Below are 23,637 nucleotides of genomic sequence, written 5' to 3' on the forward strand. Positions count from 1 at the left end.
CAACTTTTTGAACATAGAAATAATACTATAATAAAAGGTATTGTAGAAGGAAAACGATGCATTTACATTTTGGTGGATGGGGGTTAAAATTACTTCTCATTTTTTCTTAAAATACATTAGTTATCAATTTTGTTTGCAGCATATCTCGCTTAGTTTTAATGTAATGGATCTCTAATATAGCTCATTTTAACGGTATTTTCAAGCACTACAAAAAATATTAGTGGCATTATACACCTAAAGTTGACCGTTTCTCTGTTATTTCAAGTTGAATACACCAATTTGAGAATGTACCAAAAAACAAACAATTTTCACCTCCCATATCTCTTGTATTATAACTAGAAGATTTGTGAAGGCAAGTGTCTCTGTTTTTTTATAACCTACAAAAATGTTTAATAAGTATAGTTTTTTTAGTTAGACGCATAGTTTTTAAGGTATTCGCAACAAACCGTTCGAAAAGGTATTATGTTTCAATGAAAATGGCCAATTTTCAACCATGAATATCTCAAAAAGTATTGTTTTCAAAATTATAAAACAATTTTTGCTTAGAATTAGGTTCTGTAGCGAATTCCGTGGTGATTTTAATTAAAAATTTGTCCACCCATAAGAAGGGGTGGGAACCAACCCCAAGATAAAAGCACACATCGGCATAGGGTAGACTTTGAATTAGGAGATAGGTAGAGGCTAGGCCCAAAATTTCATTAAAATCCATGCAGTAGGATAGAATTCGGAGGTAATATCCTATTCTTGCTCCCATTTACTGGCGTATTATATATTAATATACAGTGATTAGCGCGCTAATAACCGGCAAAAGAACGCAAAAGATGGAAAACGTATTAGGTTGTGAGATAAAAAGAAATGAAACTAGTCGAGCTGGGAAATTTAGCGATATTAACCTAACAATTTACATTTTATTGATTGTTTCCCACCTTTAGACGTATAAGACGAGTTTGGCAACTGCCACTCTCACAGTGACAATGTGTAATCTGGCATTGGCTAGTTTACTTCATTACGTAGAGTATAATATGGTAGGGGAGCACAAGCGGGGATTTTTGCAGTTACTAGAGCGCGTCAGGTTATCATATGGGGAGAAACCTGGTGCCCTGTAGATGTACCTCTATCATATATTAGCTCTTAACACGGGGGGTTCGTTAAGGGGGGCCCGAAAAAAAATATGTATCCTTAAAAATACTCGAAATTGTCAGAGTAAGATAAGGTAAGTTAAGGGCATGCAAAACAGTGTATATTTCAAAAATTTGACGATTTGAGGGGGGCGTAAGGAAATGGGCGAGTAAAAAAGTTTCACAAAAAAAAGCGAATAATTCGCGAAATGAACGTTAGATCGAAAAACTAAAAAATACGTGTTCAATATTTTTCAAACATCTATCGAATGTTACCAAACATGACCTTCCACGGAGAGGGGTGGGGGGTAAATTTAAAATTTTAAATACAAATCCTGCGATATTTCCCAAAATAAACATTAGATCGAAAAACTGCAAAATACACTTTCAATATTTTTGAAAAATCTATCGACTGGTACCAAACACGACCCCCCACTGAGGTGGGGTGGGAGGTTACTTTAAAATCTTAAATAGGAGTCCCAAATTTTTATTCCAGATTTGGATTCTCTACGTAAAAATAAACAACTTTTATTCAAAACATTTTTTCGAATTATGGATAGATGGAGCTATAATCTAAAAAGACGATTCTTGGAAATGGAAAATTGAATTAAAAATGGAAAGTCCCAACTAAAATGGAAAACTCTACTTAACTTTTTTTTGGATTTAGGACCTACTCTTCACAACCCAATACGTCCCCAAAGCGCTCGAGTGACTGCACATTTAGCATACCTCGCTCCCCTACTAATAGGAATGAATACTGAGGAACACTACAATAGTTCTTTAAAGTCGAAATCATTGTTAATTACAATACGAACTGACCGCAAATAAGTACACAAATTAATGACAAAGTCAATGTTTTCTTTGAGTTGATGCTTTTGAAATTCGCCACCAGGCGTCGCCCACTTTACGGTTCTTCGCCAATTGCCGTAAATCCAGGTATGGTATGTTTAACAGTAAATGGTTGAGTTCAATTAGTTACCACTATAAACATCCTGGATTAACCGATAATAGTATAAACGGCCCGGTTTCAGGTAAAATTTATTGCAGGCTTTATTATGGGTGTACTGTCTAGTCAGTGTTAATTGCAAAAGACCAACTCTGTCTACCTCGCGTGGATTATCGCTCCGGGTGGGTCTTAACAATGGGCCAGGTCAGATAAATTCAATACTATTTACGACCGCACTAATTGAACTCAACCATTTACTGTTGAACAAACCATACCAGTTGTAGTGTTTAAAATAATTATTCAAATGTTTTGCAGCGGTAATAGTAGTAATAGAAAAGCATCCAATAGAAAAACTGGCTGATATTTGCCACTTTTTGAATGGATTATTTATCACTTTTCGCATTTATTATGCAAGGTAATTGAATGTTGTCATTCTATACATGTTTTATGTGAAATAGACTATTTTGTCGAATTCGATGAACAACTGTTTCTGATATGTTATGATACCTTGACAGTTTTCCTATACTAGTTGATAGCTCCTTATTAATTGAATTTAATATATCTGATACTAGAGAAATCATAGAGAAACCTTATAGTCGAGGAAATGAAGCTGAAAAAATGGCAAAACCTCGCAATTTTTTCGTCCAGCATCGATTTGTACAAAAATTTGGGACTAAGCTCATTACACCCTCTAGTTCATTTTCTATATTGAGCCGTTGTACGCTTTTGGTTTTTAAAGGGTGAAAACAACCCCCCATTGTAAAAAATTATAAAATAACATTATAAACTTTAATATTGTCAACATTTGGTTCTTATTAGTTACATAATGATTGCTTTATGCTTCAAGATATACTATCATAATATTTCAACCCTTAAAACCACCCTTGTTGGAGCTATATATAAAAAATTTACTTATCCTAAAAGAATAATTTCGGCTTGCATCGATATACATAAAAATTTGGAATTAGGATCATTTCACCCTGTACTTCATATTCTATATCATGCTTAAGGGCGTTGATTATTTTTAAGGCTGTTAACTATCCCTTATTGTCAAAAATTATATAAAAACATTGTAAACTTTTATATGGGTAAAATTTGGTTTTGATTCGTTAAATAATGATTGTTTTATACTTTAGGATATAATGTCATAATATTTGAACCCTTAAAAACCACCCTTAATTACATTACGGTTTTTATAAGTAGATATTTTAATAGATCTATACAGAAAAAAAAGTAGAATTAAAGAATTACAAAAACATTTATTTACACAAAAATACGAATTTACAAATATGTACAAAAATACAAATACAAATAGTTTTTTAGTCATCTCCCAGTATACGAACCGGTTCTGCGGTATTATACATATATTGAAAATTATCCATAAGCGGACGAATTTTTCGAAAAAAAAAATTGGTTTTATAAACATAGCTCCTTCATTTTTGGCGATAGAAAGTTTTTTCAAAAATGACTTTGTAGGATTTTTGAAGAGTTATAAGACTGTTTAAACTAAATTTCGTAAGAGCCCTTAGTTTTTATTCGGGTGGGTTTAAAGGGCTCGAATAAGGGTGTGTTTGCTAGTAAATAGAGGTTTTAAACAGCTATATCTTGCTAACTGTTCACTGTAATGAAAATCTATGCATAAGATAATTTTAGTTATTAAAAAAGCTACAATTTGGTAGTCCATTATATTTTTCGTATCTCCAGTATTTTGGAGATATTTTGAAGTAAAATGTGAACAATGGGAAATTCCAAAAAATTAATTTTTTTTAAACTTATTTTTTTCCTAAAATTAGGCCTTTGAAATAGGTAAAACTTTTTGGGTGTATTAAAAATATAAATATAAAATGAATTACAGAAAAGTGAAGACCAATTTTTAATTAGGAGGGTAGTTAGGGGGTTGTTTTCACTGATTTTTTCATATAGAAAAGCAGGTACCGATTTTTTTTGATCATAAGTCGCTTAATTTTCAGGCTAGAAACTTTTTATTATTATTTTTTGAAAGGGCTAACAGTATGCTTGAAAAAACATTATTTAAGTTTTCCTCGAAAAATGCAAAGTTTTTCCGTTATTTTACTTTGAATATTTCAACTTATGCATTTGACGAAAAAAGCTAACTCTTAACATGCCGTATCTCGGTTTGTATTGGTCTCAAAGATATTACACAAAAAGAATTTGGTTTGTGTTACTAGAAGATATAATTTTGGTATCCACAGTTTTTTTGATTAAATGCATATTTTTCGAGGTATTCTCAAAAAACCCTCTAAAAAAGTCGATGTTTCATCGAAAAACTGTTACTTTCAAGCACGAATAACTCGACGAATATTAGTTTTACAAAGAAAATGTAAAAACATTTTTTTCTTACACCGAGAGAAAAAAATTCTTGACATAAAGAAACTTTATTAATATTTAAGAAAGATTGACTTGGCATATTGCCTAAGAAATATATCTTTGTATGTAAGATATAATTTTCTAAAATATTTCAAATAAATTCTACTATAGCCAAAGAAATATATCTTAAACATGATTAACTATCACTTTCTGGCAAACTTCAAACCCATTTATCAGAAAGAAATTATACTTGATGTTAATTAATTTTATTAGTCATAAAAATATATTTTCTACACATTAGAAAACTATTCTTTCTGAGCAATAATATTTCTTAGTAAGGAATATTATTATTTTGCTAGTAATAATTAATTTATTTAATGTTAAGAAATATATTTCGCAGAGATAAACGTATATTTAGAGTTAAGTTAATATTTCTTGAAAATAAAGTGATATTACATACGGCGAAATAAATCATTGTGTTTAGGTAAAATCATTATTTATTAATAAAACAAGGTATAAAACGTTATTATTATATACAAATATTTTCTCCACTCTTAAACCACTGGCTTCTACACAACAATAAAAGGATGGAGAGGCAAATCCAACTTCCTCAAATTCTCCTTTTTTGTTAATAGCACTTTGTATATCAGCAATTCACTAAAACAAAATCGTTATGTAGAAAGAGTAAACTTACTATAAAATTTTTTTATAAAGATATAGATATTTATTTTCACAAATTTAGGAAATACAAAAAAAAAACAAATACACGGGCCCACATAAGAACTATTAATACTAATATTAATCAATCATATTATGTAGTTCAAACATGGCATTATTTAACCTACACATCTTTGTTTATTTTTTTCTTTTTGTTAATGGAATATTAATTATTTATCTGTATAATATTAAGTCACACAATAAACATTGTTTAGCTAAAACAAGAGGGAAAATATAACCAATGTAAAACATTGAAGCAGACATAATAATATGTAATTTTCTTAATTTTTATAATCTAAAAGAGACAGCATACCTAATCATTAAGAAATTTTATTACGGGAAAGTATTATTAGTTTACATCTAAGTCATTTAATACATATTAACTAATTCACGGTTTTCGGCAATAACATTTCTTAAACATAAACATATATTTCTTTTAGACTAACTGATTTCTTTATCTCAAATAAATTAACAGAAAAAATCCTCAGCGTTGCACCCGCCATGTTTGATATAGCGTTGTATTGTATATTTTTATAGAAGACGATACATTCAAGAAACCTATTATAGTTGATACATAAGTATACACATTTTTAAAAAGATACTTACATGTATGAAGTTCTATACCATTTCTGGAAGGCCCCGCAGTTGGTTATTAACTTCTTTCTTAATATTGTTCTGAAGCTATATATTATATCATTATGTCCCAGCTTTAAATTGTGGCATATTTCCCAGTTTGAATAATAAGCTCCTTTATTTCATAGTCGTCCATCATTATACCTAAAAGCATATAAAGATACTATTATGTTTCTTTTTTAACCATTCGGATACGCAACAATATTATTATTACATCTTAAATGACTCAATTTACTTTTATTTAATACCTATATATGTACGTACCTTCAAAATATCCGTTAATTTTTAAAGTACACCAATAAATCCAACATCCATCTATATGAACATGAACATATCACGCCATCTTGACAAACACTGACGACTAAATCATAAATAGTTAATCTGCGCAATTATTTTGTGGAAGAAAATCTCTTTGCAAGTAACATTTCGGCATTAATGACAAAGTTTTTATTTTATAACCACAGTTACTACAGAGGGTATTTCGGAAGAATTATTTCTTGTGGTTTAAAATATTTATTTGATTGCAAGAAAATTTCTTGTTCACAAATATAAATATGGATTAACTTAACATTATATTTCTTATACTGCAAAATATTTGTAGTTTTCAATTTAAGAAATAAAAACTTTAGGATAAGAAAATTAAATGTAACCATTAATACATTTCTTAGTATTGAAGAAATTATCTGTAAGAAATTATTGAGTTGTGTTTAAAAAACTCGTTTCTTTATATGTGAACCGGTATGTTTAAGTTAATAGGATATGTTAACTTTTAAGAAATATTGCTCAAAGAAATCGGTGTTTTAGGAGAAAAGAAATTGTTCTCTCGGTGTAGAATTACTTTTTTCATCGATTTACATGGTTAAAATATAAGAAAAAATTCCCGCCCACGAGATGGGGTGGCAACCACCCCCAAGGTTTTAGCGTACAGCGGCATGATATAGAAAATGATCCTTGGACTATTCCCTACCTTCTGTGAAAATTTCAAGTAAATCTATGCTGGACGAAAAAATTGCGAGCCAAAATGCTTCATTTCCTCGACTATTATATTAATATATCTTGTTGAGACAAGACAAAAACGCAAGAATCTATAAAGCAGCAACTAGACCTTCATTGACATACACGGCAGAGACAAGACCTGACACATCTAAAAATAGGCGACTATTAGAAACAACAGAGATAAAAATACTTCGACGAAAATCAATGAAAAGTCTGTTGCATAGGGAGAAACGAAAACATAAGAGGAGCATACAATGTAGAAGACATAAATGGATGGGTGAAAAATGGAAACAGGAGTGGAATGAACATATTAGTAGAATTGCAGAGGATGGGATAGTACGAATAGTACGAGATGAGTCACCAAATGGACGAAGAAGTTTTGGCAGACGAAGGGATGATGCGATAATTTAAATAATTTAGGAGGCTAATATATTGAAAAAGAAATAGGCTTTAAAGCCCACATACAAGAAAGGAGAAGAAGAAGATATTGTATTCAAATTGTTGTGTGTCTAGATTAAATAGGAAAAGAAATGTAAATGATAAACGTAATGTAATCATACTTATATTAACATATAAAAATACTCTTGTGCTCAATGTTCAATCTCAAATTAATCCCTTAATTTGTAATCTCAAAGTATTTTTAACTTGCTAAACTTTTATAGTTTCATCGTGTATAATTGAAACATTGAGAATTATATCTAGTAATATTTTAATAATTAGAGTCCATTCAACCTGCAAACCTGCAAACTTAATAAAGGACCCTGCACAAACCTTATGGAAAATAGGTCCCAGTGGATTTTGTTCATACCTCTTGAAAATACTCTTTGAAGCATTCTGCCCAAGTAGCAATTTTTCGACGCATTGGTTGTCAGTACAAACAAATGCACTGTATATAACGTTGCCCGAGAGCATTTTAAGTTGTTTCGGCCAACGTCCCCTATCCCGACTGACATTGCGATGTTACAACTTTAAGTAATACCTTTAGTTACACGAGCAACTAATTTATTACCATTGTGACAACTACATATCACAGTTCAGTTTTTTCAACAATCGCAACGACTTAAAAACGTTATAATGCTAAACTAATTTACGCCCTGGCCGACTCTGAAGTTGTCTGTCACGACCCTAGGTGTTGTTCTAGGTGTGTGACACCTTTACGGCAACTTCAGAAGGAGAAAAAGAATTTACTTTATAACCTTATTTTTTTCTTATTATTATATGTTTTATTTTGCTGGAAATTTTCGATTTATTTAACAACCTGTTTGTTTGTTTTTTTAATAGCTGGTTTCCATTCCATTGTCCACTGTTTTATCAGTAGATTTGATAACCTTAATCTTTCAATCTTTGTATCAGCTTTGCTAGACGGGGTTGCCTGCTAGACGGGGTTGCCAGGTCAGTTTTTACTCTTTCAGTAGTTTTGCTTTCACAAAATCAGTAGATTCTTTTTAGGCCATGTAAATACAGTATACTTATACAGTAATCTGCATATCCGTCTTAACTGTCCAAGAGGAATTCCAAAAAATTGGAAACCTAATTATTCCAAAACAACAACTGGTAATTACCATTTTTTAGCTAAAATCTACTAAATCAAAAACTAAAATATACTTAAGGATTTTTGGGATATATTTGGGATTTTTGATAATAAAACAACAGCTAACTTAAGGGGATAGGCGCAGAATGTCGCCCGTTAAAATGTTCAATGTATTTTAAATGTCTTCATTTTTTGCGAATCCTGAGAAAACTAATAAGTATTTTGAAAAATTTAAACGCAGAAAGAAAGATTACGTTATTACCGAGGACCTAAAGTCCCTGAAAACTTCTATAATGTTTATTTTAATGTTACAGGGATGGAAAAATGACAAAATGTAGTGTCATTTTAATTCCAAATATCTCATTCAAAAGAAACGTTTTGGTTTTTCTAAATAATGCAGTCTTTCATTCTGCGTTTAATTTTTCAAAAATACTTATTATAGTTTCCTCATGATTCGAAAAAAATGAATAGGTACATTTAACAACTAGAATATTTTGTCATCCACTAATTTTAACAGCTGCATATCTGGATCAAATTCTTCAAACAATTGTTTCGCATTTAACATTAAAAACACGTGAACACAACATTTTGTGTTTTGCAAAGTTACATATGTTTAGATATTTTAGTTTTCCATCGTTAGCTTCTAATAGGCTCACCGAATGCCAGAACTCTTCAATAACACCTGAAATACTGCTTGCACTGTTACTTGAAATCTGCAAGTTTGTTACACAAGAATCCAGTTTCCAGTTTCATTTCTCTGTAATATTCATCATCTACGTCCTGAATCTTATTTTCGGTAATGACCTAATTATTTTGAATCTTATTTTCGGTCTTATTTTCGGATTGGGAAATTGTAACCAAATGTGTGAAAATTAATTTAGAAATGGGGTAAATACTATTAAAAAGCAAATTTTATTTTAGTCATAACAAAATGTTGAAATATAACAAAAATCTACTAAACAATATTACTTACTAGAATATTTTAAAAAATATCAAAAATCTACCAAAAAAGTAGAAATCTCCAAAATGTGGCAACGCTGTTAAGGAGAATGCTACACTTTTGACACTGGTCACATGACCTCTCTGTCACCCAATAAGAGGGTTCGTTCTAAAATGGTTGGGATAGTCAGCGCGGCCGGGCTTGGTTGGCGATTGGACTTCTAAGTTGTCTTATCGGTCTAGGGTTGGTAATAAGGTATTTTTTTAGTAATAAGGTAATATTGTTTAATGCACCATTTTGGTTTTACTTGAGATTTTTGGGATGTAAAGAAAATGAAAATACAGAATATAAACAATGATACCTTTTTCTGATACCTTTAAAAGCACCATCAATACATTAAATTTATACAGAACATCTTTAATATAAATTTTAACTTTTATATTAAAATTTGATTTTTTAAATTTGCATATTTTTTGTCAAAAATGTCGTAAAAAAGTAGCGCGTGTGTTTTTTAAAGGTGAAATATCCATATTTGACGGTAATCTGAGATGCGTTTATAAATTTTCAGATCAAGTAATTTTGTTTAAGTCCTTTATGTATTTATATAAATTTAAATACCTAATACGATGTCAAAATAGTTACCATTTTGGTTTTCGCATTCACCATACAGGTGTTAAAAATATAGGTAAAAAAACATAACTAGTCTGACTCCTTGAGCAACCATTGCACGCGCAGGTTCTTTTTATAGTCGCTTCAGTTGTCTTATGCAACGCTTACGAAACGATGTTGCTTCATAGGAGATTGCCTAGGCAACGTCAAGACAACTCAAAAATCGTCCACCAAATTAGTGCAGAATAGGGTCGTCTTCTAGGCAATAACAACGTTGTAACAAAACGTTGCCACGCGGTAGACAACGTTGTCGCGTTGACAAATTGCTACTTGGGTGATAAAAAGTTCTTATGGGCACAACTCAATCGTATGAAGGATTTTCAAGATATAGAGGCCCAAACTCGGATTTAAGGGGTATTCCAATTCCGTGAGTTACTGGTTATTTGGCAACATGTAGAGGTTTGGATCAAGGAAAAGTACTAGTAGTCTATGATTTTTTCCTGGCTATCCAATGGCGACCTTTAACGGACCTTGACTTTCAACGGACGTCATCTTCTAGAGTTTCGAGGGTTTTCGGCATTCAATTGATATAAACAGATTACTCATGGGTTTTTGGAATCGCTAAACACGGATATGCAATCAGAATTGCCCTCGGGATGACGTGGTGGCCAGGGCCTCTGCAAAGACGTCATCTTCTAGAGTTTCGATGGTTTTCGGCATTTAATTGATACAAATGAATTACTGGAGGGTTTTTTGAGGTCGCTATACACGAATATGCCATCAGAACCGACTCCTGGACCACCTGAATTCCAAGGTCAATGAAAGGGGCTCCTGGAGTTTCGAGGATCTTTGGTACTACATTAATGCAAACGGATTAGTTATAGATTTTTGGGATTGTTGAACACGAATACGTGATCAGCACAGACACAGGAGCACCTGGTGCCTAAGACAGGTTATCTTCTGGAGTTTCGGAGAATCAAATGGATTACTCTTAGGTTTTTGGGGTTGCTGAACATGCATACACTATCAGATCCGACTCACGAATCACATTGTGCCTACGCCACAATGTGATTACGTATTCGTGTTCAGCAACCCCAAAAATCTATAATTAATCCGTTTGCATCAATGTAGTAACAAAGACCCTCAAAACTCCAGGAGCCCCTTTCATTGACCTTGGAAATTAGGTGCTCCGGGAGTCGGTTCTGGTGGCATATTCGTGTTTAGCGACCTCAAAAAACCCTCCAGTAATTCATTTGAATCAATTAAATGCCGAAAACCATCGAAACTCTAGAAGATGACGTCCCTTGCAGTGGCCCTGGTCACCACGTCATTCGGAGGGTAAATCTGATGTCATATTCGTGTTTTGCGATCCCAAAAACCCATGAGTAATCTGTTTATATCAATTTATTGCCTAAAATCCTCGAAACTCTAGAAGATGACGTCCGTTGAAGGTCAAGGTCAAAGTAAAGGTCGCCATTGGATAGCCACGAAAAAATCCTAGACTGCTAGTACTTTCCTTGATCCAAACTTCTACATGTTGCCAAATAACCAGGAACTCACGGAATTGGAGTACCCCGTAAATTTTATAATTTTCAAGCGAAGTGAGCGAGGCAGGCCGACCCGAGTCGCGACGTGCACCGTATTGACGTGATTCGCAAAATTAGGCAGGCCAACTCGAGACGCAAGGTGCACCGAAGTGAGGTAATTTGCGACTCGTAATTCAACGGAGGCAAGCGTAGTGAGTGAGTCCTCCTCCCGACGCCCATCCGGAGGAGGACTTCGCTGGGACAAAATAGAAAATTGAATTATTATTTTGACTTATTTTGTACATAATTTAGAATTAATAGATTTGCTTTGTTTTCAACCTGTGTTTTACTGAGTCTGTCGTCCTAAAAGAACTACCCGTTACAATAGAAAGTTACCTGACCAACATCTATAGTGTAATACTCAGTAGCTGTCAATAAAACCATATTTTTACTCCACCCTTCCAACATTTATTTATTATCGTCGAACGAGAAGAATCGGACAAAGGGGCATTAGAAAACAATTCGATCCTAATATTTACATCGAATTGTCCACTTGTGACTTGACTTTGTTTTATTTTTATAATTTGGACAAATATTTTATTCAAATATTTAACTGATTTTTTTTCTTTTAGGTCTAAAGAATTTAGATTCATTAGGATTAGCCCACAACAAATTGAAGAAGGTACCAGCAAAGGTTTTCTCGCACCTGACGATGTTGAATTCCCTTGAATTGGATGGAAACAACATCGACACGATTGATCCGAAGGCTTTTGTAGGACTGGAAGGTAAAATGTTACTCTTATCTATTTTCTAGATACGTATTTTCTAGATATGACAGCTTTTTGATGAGTCACTCTAAACCGTGACATATATCATCCAAAAAATATTTCTTTTTTAATTTTCCTGTTCATACGTAGTATGTTTTGCAACTTTTAAGCGGTTAATAATAAAAGTTGCTACGAATCCAGTGACAAGTTGCACTTCTTGCGAGCGTAGGTTTTCTAAGGTCAGTATGGCAAAAACGAAATTACGATCAACGATGAAGTAAGATCGTGTATAAAATCTTATCCTTCCATTCATTAAGCAAGAACTAGCTGTAGCCGGGCACTCTTCTCATTTTGGTAAAATTTGCCCTAGCCTTTTCCTCTCTATATGCAGAAGTTGACTTTCCTCGTGGATTTTTTAATCTCTATATATGTGTATAATATCAAACTTCATGATACAAGAATAATTGCTTTATTACGTTAGTTCAGACAATTCTTCCACAGGCGACTCAATTATTATTTTGTCGCAAATGTAGTCGTAGATAAGATTTTACATTACGATAAAACGAGTATTCCAGAAAATGTATAACTTCTATTATTCGGCTGACATACTTCATTAAAAACTTCGTCTCTTATTTTCTTTCATTTTAATAATAATGCTTGCGTGTTGTTTAATGGTAATGTATTTCTACGTCGTCGTACGGAAGTAATTGTAATCAAGCACGACTTACCATACAGCTCTAATTCGGTTTTAACTTGGTTTTAACCGACAAACACATAAACTTATCAGGGAATGTTATAACTCTTCGCAAGGTTACCGGGTAGCATTTGGTGCAGAATGTTTACACATCATTGTAAATTGCGTTGTGGCGATTTCAACAAACCCAAAATCGATAATGTAACCTTGCCTAATCTAAAGGCATTATGGAACACATCCATTAAGTGTGAAAACAATCGTTTAATACCTTACTATTTACAAAAATCACAAGAAACATGCAATATTTAAGTATAGTTGTTCCAACGGATATTTGCACATGCATGAAATTATTCACGAATTACTTTTTATACTAGGTCTTTTTTACTCACAGAAACTAGTATCGCAAAATTAAGCTGCTTGTTCATAGAAACCACAATAATTTAAACAAGGATAAACAATAGGGCATGTAGTTGATATGTTACGGTAAAAGTAGATAATTGGTAATTGTATACAATTACCGGTAATTGTATACAATTACCAAAGTCGACGCTAAACGTAGGAAAATCTTTTCAATTATCGACTTTTACCGGTAATTGTATACAATTACCAAGGACCAGCGGTAAAAGTATAAATGATGAAATAAAAACGATAAATTTCAATAACTATTAAGAAGAGTGATTTTTATTGAACTGAAACAAAAAGAAGAGACAATTTGTATAACTTGATTTGAGGTTTTATATCTGAATTAATACTACTTACTTTACTTACTATTTGTTGTGACATGGCAAATTATCATGGCACTTGGAATTATAAAACTTTCAATTTTTTACATTTACACTTATCTGTTTTATATTTACTTTTACAAGCACATCGCTGACAGTCTTGCCCACCCGAAAAAGACGTTTTTCGAACATACTCGCGGAATGAGATGTTTAATTTGGGAACCGTGTCTAACTAAGAGAAATGAATGATTCTTTGCAGATGATAAATTTATTTCTGCTCTACTCTGGGCTAATTAGCAAAATTCATGGAAAAGTTATTTACCAGCAATTTTATTGCTGGAATCGAATTATAAGATCCTATATATTAATAATATAGGTATGCAAAGTCCGCAGATAGTGTGCTACTTTTTTTATAAACAAAATGGCGCCGACAAATCTTATTTTTTTCAATTATTGCTCTATAACTCCGAAGATTTTAACTTTACAAAAAAAATACTCAAATAAAAATTCACCGCAATTAAATTCTGCATAGAGATAAGTTTTTCACGATTTGCTCCGACGAAAATTTTCCTCGGAAAATGTGGGTTTTCCCAACAAAATCTCGAATTTTCAAATAAATTTTTTGGGCCAGTCATTATTTATCAATAATTATATAGCTTGGCGAAATAAAAACTTTCTTAGTATAGATTATAAATTCAGAAGCCAGTGAAAATGAAACGAATATTTTAGCAACAATTCAATTGTTAATTAAAAATTTACAGTCGTAATAACAACCAAAATAATCATGAGACATTGATCAAACTTAGAAAGATTATAAAGGTGTGATGCCTATTTAATATTTTGTCGACAAAATATAATTTTTTCATTTTATTGCATAATCTTTAAATGTTTTAAAAAAATTGTTATAAGCAAATTAACATTTCTCAGAAATTGTTTATTATATTCTAATTTTAAGAAATACTTAAAATGCGTATTTCATAGGTCTTAAAAATGAATGCTTTAAAGAAAATTTCCAACCATTTGCAAAAAAGTTATGAAACAGCAAAGTAAATATACGATTTCTCGGTTGTTTATAATTTGTTTTAATTGTTTCGAAGCTTAAAAGTGAGTCTATGGTACAATCTAATTACTCACAAAGAATGTCAAAAATTAGTGCAATGGTTATATTTTAATCAAAGATTAAAAATACTTTTTTTTGTAATTTTTAGCGCAAAAGTAGGCCTGATACAGAGTCGGAGCTAAAATGTTCACTCGAAGCGACTGACACGCAGCATACATTATTTATTAAAAGTGTACGTCGCGCGGCCGATCGTCGCTCCGACTGAAAATTTTAGCTACAGTACTGTATTAGTCTACTTTCGCGCGTGTAAATTACAAAAAAATATATTTATAATCTTTAATTAAAATATAACCATTAAACTGATAATCGACATTTATTTGTAAATAATTAGCTTGTACTTTATACTCACTTCTACGCTTTGAAAGAATTAAAAAAAAATTATAAACACCATAGTAATCGTATGTTTACTTTGCTGTTTCATAACTTTTTTGCAAAGGGTTGCAAAAAAGTTTTAAAGCATTCATTTTCAAGATATTTGAAATGCGCATTTTAGCTATTTTTTAAAATTATAATATAATAAAAACTTTCTGAGAAACGTTAATTTATTTATAACTATTTTTTTAAACATTTAAAGATTATGCAAAAAAATTAAAAATTTATATTTTGTCGACAAAATATTAAATAGGCATCTCATCTTTATAATATTTCTTGATCAGTGTGTCATAATTATTTTGGTTATTATTGCGACCGTAACTTATTAATTAACAATTGAATTGTTGCTAATATATTCGTTTAATTTTCACCAGCTTCTGGAACTATAATCTAAACCAAGAAGGGTTTGAAGTCACCAGATTATTTAATTATTGGTAGATAATTATTTATCTAAAACTTTATTTGAAAATTAAAGATTTTGTTGGGAGATCCCGCATTTTCCGGGGAAAATTTTCGTCGGAGCATATCTGGTAAAACACGTCTCTATGCAGAATTTAATCACGGTGAATTTTTATTTGGGTGTTTTTGTTGTAAAGTTAAAATTTTTGGAGTTATAGAGCAATAATTAAAAAAACACGATTTTCCGGCGCCATTTTGTTTATAAAAAAAGTAGCACACTATCTGAGGACTTGGTATACCTATATTATTAATATATAGGATCTTATAATTCGATTCCAGCAATAAAATTGCTGGTAAATAACTTTTCCCAAAAATGGCCTATTCTCCGATAATCAGCCCAGACTACTATACAACTGTGGCAGTCGCCCTTGTTTAGTACCCAATTCGTATAATTCCTTTCTAGCACTCTTAATAACAGCCAAGATATTTCTAGAATCACTTCGTGCCCTGTCAACATCTGGCACTCTTAATTTTACCGTATTACCGACATTGCCAGGGGGAAATCTCAAGTTTGATGTTTTAAGCATTTTCTTTGCTTGCTTTTCAAGACCTTCCATTGCACGTGTTCGTTTAATTGCAATAGAACGTTGCCTCTCTGAAATTTGATTAGAAGATAGTTCTTCTAGAACCGCATTAGATTCATTGACTGATGGTTGCTCAGATTTTCTGCTTCTTGTTCTATTAGAAGTTCATTTAGTTCATCCATTTCTGCTTCTTCACGTTTCTCAGAATCAGGACCTGACAGGGTTTCTTCTACTTGTTCCAACAACGCTTTTAAATCTTCTCCAGTCGAAGTATCGAGCATCCTCTGGAACCCCCAACTATAGCTTCATATGGACTGAAATTGGCGCCAGAATGGTAAGCTCGGTTCTTGGCGAATTGTACCAATCGTGGACTCTCTGACCACTTGTTTGTTTGATTACTTTCCAACCAGGAACTCAGAATATTTTCGATGTCTTGATTCGTACGTTCAACAGATTCTTGTGACTGACTCTGTCTTGCCTTACTCTGTACTATCTTCAAATCTTTCCAAATGGAGCACAGTTCTTCTGTAATTTTGTTGAAGAATTCTCGTCCATTGTTGATTTTATTAATTCTAGGAGCTCCAAAGTCACAAAATATTTCAAGAAGGACAAATGCTAATTCTTCTGCACTTTAAGTTTTCAACGGTCTTAATTGTACAAATATTGTTACGTGATCTTTGTAGACAAAAATGAATTTGAATTCATTATCTGCTTGGGCTTCCATAATATCTATCAAATCTATTTGACATCTACTATTTATTTCTATTGACAGTATAGGATTCACTACTAAAGCTCTTTTGGAACTTACGATTTGTTCTAAAAAATTTCACACATATTCAAATAGATCATGATTTCTACAGTTATGTCCTTGTCTGTTCAAAATTCTTGTTTTGCCTTCATGCCCAATAGATGATGTAATGTACACTTCTGTATGTAGGTAGGGTAACACAAAACACGTTATGTCGGTAAAAAACACTTCAAAGATAGGTAGGTAACATTAATGTTAAACACAAAGCACCTGCCAAATCAGGATAGAAACACTTTTGATGTCTCAATCAATACTGCAGGCTGAAGACTGATTGCGCACGAGATAATCAAAGGCATTGTGCTTGAGTGGCGATCGTTATAATTTGAATTTCTTACTTTTGCCAAGATCCTCTGGGAAATGTATACAATTACCGGTAAAAGTAGGAAATAAAGGGTTTTTAAAGAATATTTCCTACATTTACCGTGGACTCTCGTAATTGTATACAATTACCGGTAATTGTGTACAATTACCAGATTATCTACTTTTACCGTAACAGATAAATTATTTACTAAGAATTTTGACGTTTATCACTTTCAGTGACATCGGTCCATTTGTTGTGTTTAAAAACGATTTTTCATATTATTTCAACTTTTAGTCTTTGTACATTTCATTGAAACTTTTTTTCCCACGTAATTGTTAGAACTACTAACTTTTAGACTTTTATGCCTGGTTGCACCAACAGATCTTAAACTTGAGACGTGCAGTAAGCTCAGTTTACGAAACATATGCATTGCACCATTGAGTCTTAGATTAATTTTCAGCTTTCCACAATAAACTGAAAAATTTGGTGTAATATAAGAAACACTTAAACCGGCTCTATCTATTATATAAGCTAAGCTGATAGCCCAGTAAATGAACGGGAATTACGGCGATACCGTGTAATTTTCAGGGGCAACTCTGAATTGCATGAAAGTTTGGTTTTAGGTTCTACTTACCCTCCACTTCAAAGTTGAATATATGCAGTTGGTTGCTTTTACTTGGGGGGTGAGAGTCATCCCTTCTGGGGGTGAAAAACATACTGTAGCGTGACTAGTGTAATTACTTCTAATTACAATAAAACTAGCGGTTCGTAATTTATATACGACTTTATTTTTTATTTATACAAGTTTACTTTACAAACTTTAGCTTAAGACTAAACTCTAATAACAGCGCGCTCCGCTTAAATAGCCAATAGGTCCTGTTCTCGAAATGTCTACATATCCCTCGGCCTAATGAATATTCTGGAGATCTTCACTCACAGCGCCGTCGCTTCTGTGACGTCACGGCTACTGTTATTCCGACGGTTGGAATTCTCCCAAGCCGGGGACTGTTTATTGCGCCGATTCGAAACTCTTTCGTTACACTGCTCCCCTCTTAAGATCTGAGCGTCCCGATCAGCAACTCTAGATGAAGGCTCAGGATGGCGGAATCTACACGACTCTCCAGCTTTGCATACACCCTTCAAGAAGAAATAACAGTCTACTGTCTTTGAAGGATCCGACATCTTCGGGTTCATGCAACACACAGTAATCCGTACGCCAGTTTCTCTGAAGATCACTTCCAGCATGCTTCTCACAATCTTCCAATCCAGATTTTCTACTGCATGGCCAATTTTTGGTAAAGCCAAATCTTTGATGTCATAATTACAGACCATTTTCTTCAAATTAGTTAGAGCAAGCCATATGTTCTCGTAGCTTGGCGTGTCCGTATAAGACTTCCTGGTCACTATATACAGCAAAGATCGAGGACCATCTTCCAATCGCAATACTCTTCCAATTTTAGGTTGTTGATTCCTTAACTCGTCCAGGCGGCCGAACTTTCTATTGAATACGGACGAGATTCCTTTAGTCATCTCGAGGTCTTGGGCAACACAGTGGGCTAGAGAGACGTTTTCTGGAACACCAAACAGATCTTGCTGAACTTCTGTGGTCACGCCGAATCTAGCACTCTTTCTTTCTGCGTAATTTGACATAAATTCCTTAAAACTTGGCTGTGGTGCATCTTTCATCTCCTGTTGGAGGACTCGGGCTTCCTCTGTTTCATTTGAGCCAGCATATGGTGCAAGACGATTTATGTGAATAACTTTTGGTTTACCGTTTGGTAACTTCTTAATTCTGTATATTACGTCATTTATTTTCTTCTTAACTTCATACGGACCTTCCCATTGTCTTTGCAGTTTAGGACACAGGCCTCGACGACGTTGTGGATTATAAAGCCAGACAAGATCACCTACTTCGAAGCTTTCATTCTTGCATCGAGAATCATATTGATCTTTCATTCTGTCACTGGCTATCTGGATGTGTTGTCGGGCAAGTTCATGAATGTTGTTCATTCGTAATTTCAGGCGGTCAACGTAGTCTTCGCCTGCAACATGTTCCTCGGAAGGTCCGCAGCCAAACTCTAGGTCGCAGGGCAACCGAACTTCACGACCCAACATCAGGCAGGTTGGTGTTTGACCTGTAGTTTCATTTACGGCCGAGCGGTAGGCCATCAGGAATAAATGAATGTGTTGGTCCCAATCTCGCTGATGTTCAGATACAACTTTGGACAAGTGTTTACCCATCGTTCGGTTCATCCTCTCGACCATCCCATCTGATTGAGGATGCAGGGGTGTTGTTCTGGTCTTATTGACACCAATCAATTTACAAACGTTTTGGAAAAGAGCTGACTCAAAGTTTCGCCCTTGGTCGGAGTGGATCTCCAAGGGAACACCAAATCGGCTGAAGAATTCTTTAACAAGTACCTCTGCAACGGTAGCAGCTTCTTGATTTGGTAATGCATAGGCCTCGGTCCATTTCGTAAAATAATCCATGGCTACCAGGATGTATTTATTTCCAGCATCAGTTTCTGGAAATGGACCTGCAATGTCGATTGCTACTCTTTCCATAGGACTGCCAACATTGTACTGTCTCATGGGTGCTCTCTTTTTACCAACTGGACCATTACCGGATGCACACAGTTCACATTTCTGGCACCATCTTCTTACATCATCTTTACAGTTCACCCAATAGAACCGTTCTCGAACCTTTTGCAGAGTCTTCGTAATACCAAAGTGTCCACCTGATGTACCGTCATGCAACTGACGCAATACTTCTGACACTTTACTTTTAGGTACAATCAACTGAAGCTTAGATTCTGTACCATCATCGTTCTCAAAGGTTCTGTACAGAAGATCATCTTTTAGTATCAGGCAATTCCATTGGCTCCAGTAGGCCTTGATTTCCGGACTACATGCACTAATGTTTTGCCAACTAGGTCTCTCACCTCGACGCATCCAATCCAATACTCTTTTTATACATGGATCGTCTTCTTGGGCTTCTTGTAACTGTTGTGGCTGCCATTGCTCATTAACGACGGTAGTTCGTCTCACAAGGCAAAGCTGTTCATCTACTTTAAGCCGGTGATTACAACTTTCACTGCATGGCCGTATCGAGGAAGCATCTGTATTTGAACCAACTCTTCCAGCCCTCTTCATGCGTCTCTTCGGCATCGTGTCACGAATCACCCTCCGTACCATTTCCACCAAACGTTCATCTTTTCTCTTATCGCCTTTTTCCACGGTTATTACTCGATTGTTTCGTGAAGCTTGGCTAGCTGCTTCGTGTTCCAAGGCAATAGCAAGTGCTTCATCTAAAACTTTCGGTCTTGCTAGTCGTAAAGCTTTCTGTAGTTCACTATCTTTCAGCCCATTGACAAAGGTATCTACCGCAATTTCTTCTAAAACGCTGTCTGGCACATCCGGATAAGCCAACCGCACCACACGAGCCACATCTGCTTCAAATTCTTGCAGATTCTCACTTGCTCGTTGACTTCTATTTCTCAGTTGTGCTTTGTATACTTGTTGTAGATGGGCATCTCCATAGCGTTTTTCTAGACGAGTGAACAAGGTCTGGTAACAATTTTCTTGACCCTTGGGAATTGACCTTAATATATCTGCAGCATCACCTCGTAAAGCAGCAGTCAAGGAAACAGCCTTTTCTTGTTCGGTCCAATGATTGGCGGTCGCAATAGCTTCAAACTGTCTAAGATATATGGACCAAGAGGACTTTCCATCAAATGGTGGTAATTTGAATCTCATATTATGCGACGTTTCGTCTCTCGGTAGTTCATCTTTCACTAAAGGATCTAACGTTGCTGCATTAACTGATGGTTGTACTTTTGTATCGGTTATCCTGCTCTCTAGCTGTTTGATCTTTTCTTCTACGGTCTCTACACTTTTCTGCATCTTATCGAATGTTCTAGAAACTTCTTCAAATTTCTCATTGTTCTGTTTACAAACTTCTTCTAGTTTTTCGTTGTTTTGCCTACAGACCTCTTTAATTATTTGAGAAGTCTCATTGAATCTTTTAGCAACATTTTCGAATTTCTCGTCGCTTTTTCTACTAACTTCTTCAAGTTTCTCGTCGCTTTTTCTAGAATTTTCATCGATCTTTTGAGAAACACTTTCAAATTTCTCGTTGTTCTGTCTAGAAGTTTCATCGATCTTTTGAGAAACACTTTCAAATTTCTCGTTGCTTATCTTAGAAGTATCATCAATCGTTTCAGAAACAGTTTTTAATTTCGATAAGATTGCTTGTTCTGCTGACTGGAAGTGGAACGTCTCTGGATCATCTCCGTTCTTCGTTAGGACTTCCTCGAGTCGTGCTTGTAGAACTATCTTGAGCCCACTGCTGTCCAGATCCCGTTCCTCGAGCTGTTCACGGAGCTGTTTTATTGTAAGTTCTTGTAGCAACATCTTTGGTCGGCACACACGTACTTTCCAAAATGTCTTTTAAAAGTCTTTCCGAATACCGAACAATCAACGCACTTTAACTATTCCCGACGAATAAAGTCCAAAAGTCTTTTAAAGTCTCTCTGTAATTCACTATTTATATCGCACTAAGTTAACCGAACACCGACACCAACTGTAGCGTGACTAGTGTAATTACTTCTAATTACAATAAAACTAGCGGTTCGTAATTTATATACGACTTTATTTTTTATTTATACAAGTTTACTTTACAAACTTTAGCTTAAGACTAAACTCTAATAACAGCGCGCTCCGCTTAAATAGCCAATAGGTCCTGTTCTCGAAATGTCTACATATCCCTCGGCCTAATGAATATTCTGGAGATCTTCACTCACAGCGCCGTCGCTTCTGTGACGTCACGGCTACTGTTATTCCGACGGTTGGAATTCTCCCAAGCCGGGGACTGTTTATTGCGCCGATTCGAAACTCTTTCGTTACAATACGTTCAAAATAAGTCCGGAAATGGATAAATTGACTGATTATAAGCAACTTTGGTTCCATAGTTTTTATGTAAGTCAAAATTTTTCGACTTATTTTCGAATGAAAATGATCATTTTCCACAAAAAACTACGTTTTCAAACAGTTTTTTGCAAATAACTCAAAAATAAATATTTTATCGACAAAATATTTTATGCAAAAATGTAGCTTAGAAAGAAACGAAAAGAGTTGTGTATTCGTGAAGTCTATAGATGCAACAAAAGCAAATTTGTAGCTCTGAAAATTACGTTTTTATTCGTTTAATTCCAAATGGAATATTTCAATCGTGAAATAACCAAAAAATTAAGAACTTTTCGGAAAAAATTTAAACTTTTTTAATGTGTTTAAAAAAGCTTTATTTTAATTGTTTATAAAAGTTTTTGGCATTAAAAATAAGCGAGTTATGATCGAAATAAAGTTGGCAACCTTTTTTTTTTGGTAAAAAAATCATGAAAATCGCCGTGTGTTCAACTCCCCAAATGAAATTGAGCGTTACCGCTTTACAAACAGTTTACTTTACTTATCTATTTTTTATATGATTTACCGGTCAATTTCACCGGTTTAATGTGCTTATTTTTGAAAGGATTATAGTTGAAAAGGCCTGAACGAGTCATTAATCACGAGTGTATACTTTGAACAGCCATATCTTAACCAAATTTTGTCTTACAGAAAAAAAAATGAAACTAGCATATTTATAACAGCAAAACCTACATTTGCTCATTAAGATTTTTCGTATCACTAATACTTTTTAAGTTATTTTGAAAAAAGAAAATTTTTCCTAAATTCTTAGAAACAATTTTTAGAAACACTTCAGACCGGTCAAACTTACAGATAATATAAACAATAGACATACATTTAAAGTAAATGGTAAAGCGGTATCGATTACTTTTATTTAGGGTGCTAAATAGAGGGAAATTTTCACGATTTTTGTTTTACCAAAAAAAGGGGCCAAGTTTTTAAGCGTAACTCGTTTATTTTTGATGATAGAAGCTTTTGTAAAAAATAAAACAAAGTTTTTTTAAACACTTTATAAACTGTTAATAAATTTTCCCCGAAAATTGCTTAATTTTTCGGTGATGTCACGTTGAAATTTTCGATTTGGAATTAGACGAATAAGAATGTAGATTTCATGAGCTACAACTGTGCTTTTGCTCGGTTTATAGACTTTACTGATATACCGTTTTTTAGTTTTATTATAAGCTACACTTACGCTAAGAATACTATTTTCGATAAAATACTTACTTTTTGAGTTATTTGCGAAAAACCGTCTGAAAACGTAGCTTTTTTGTCGAAAAATAAACAATTTTAGATCGCAAATAACTCGAAAAGTATTGACTTACATAAAGACTCTATAGAACAAATGTTGCTTACATTCAATCAATTTGTCCATTTCGGGGATTATTTTTTTTTTTTTTTTTTTTTTTTTTTATATGGCTTTGGCAGTTTGCCATACAGCCAGTTACATGTTTTTTTTAATCTCATTAGGAGCAATAGGGGATTATTTTAAACATGCATTTTTTCACCCTCGAAGTAAAATGAACCAACGGCATAAATTCAACTTTGACGTGAAGGGTAAGTAGTA

The 23,637-nt window shown here is 33.7% G+C and overlaps 1 protein-coding gene across 2 annotated transcripts in view; it reads left to right on the forward strand.

Moving 5' to 3' along the window:
- LOC114326299 (leucine-rich repeats and immunoglobulin-like domains protein 2) overlaps window positions 1–23,637 on the forward strand; it is an 831,802-nt gene that overhangs the window by 776,574 nt on the left and 31,591 nt on the right. For both annotated transcript variants that reach the window (XM_028274612.2, XM_028274611.2), the window contains one exon: window positions 11,977–12,129. In XM_028274612.2, coding sequence (XP_028130413.1) covers window positions 11,977–12,129 — 153 coding nt within the window. The remainder of the gene's footprint in view (window positions 1–11,976; window positions 12,130–23,637) is intronic.

The sequence above is a fragment of the Diabrotica virgifera genome, chromosome 4 (assembly GCF_917563875.1).
Source record: "Diabrotica virgifera virgifera chromosome 4, PGI_DIABVI_V3a".
In the NCBI taxonomy this organism is placed as follows: Eukaryota; Metazoa; Arthropoda; class Insecta; order Coleoptera; family Chrysomelidae; genus Diabrotica; species Diabrotica virgifera.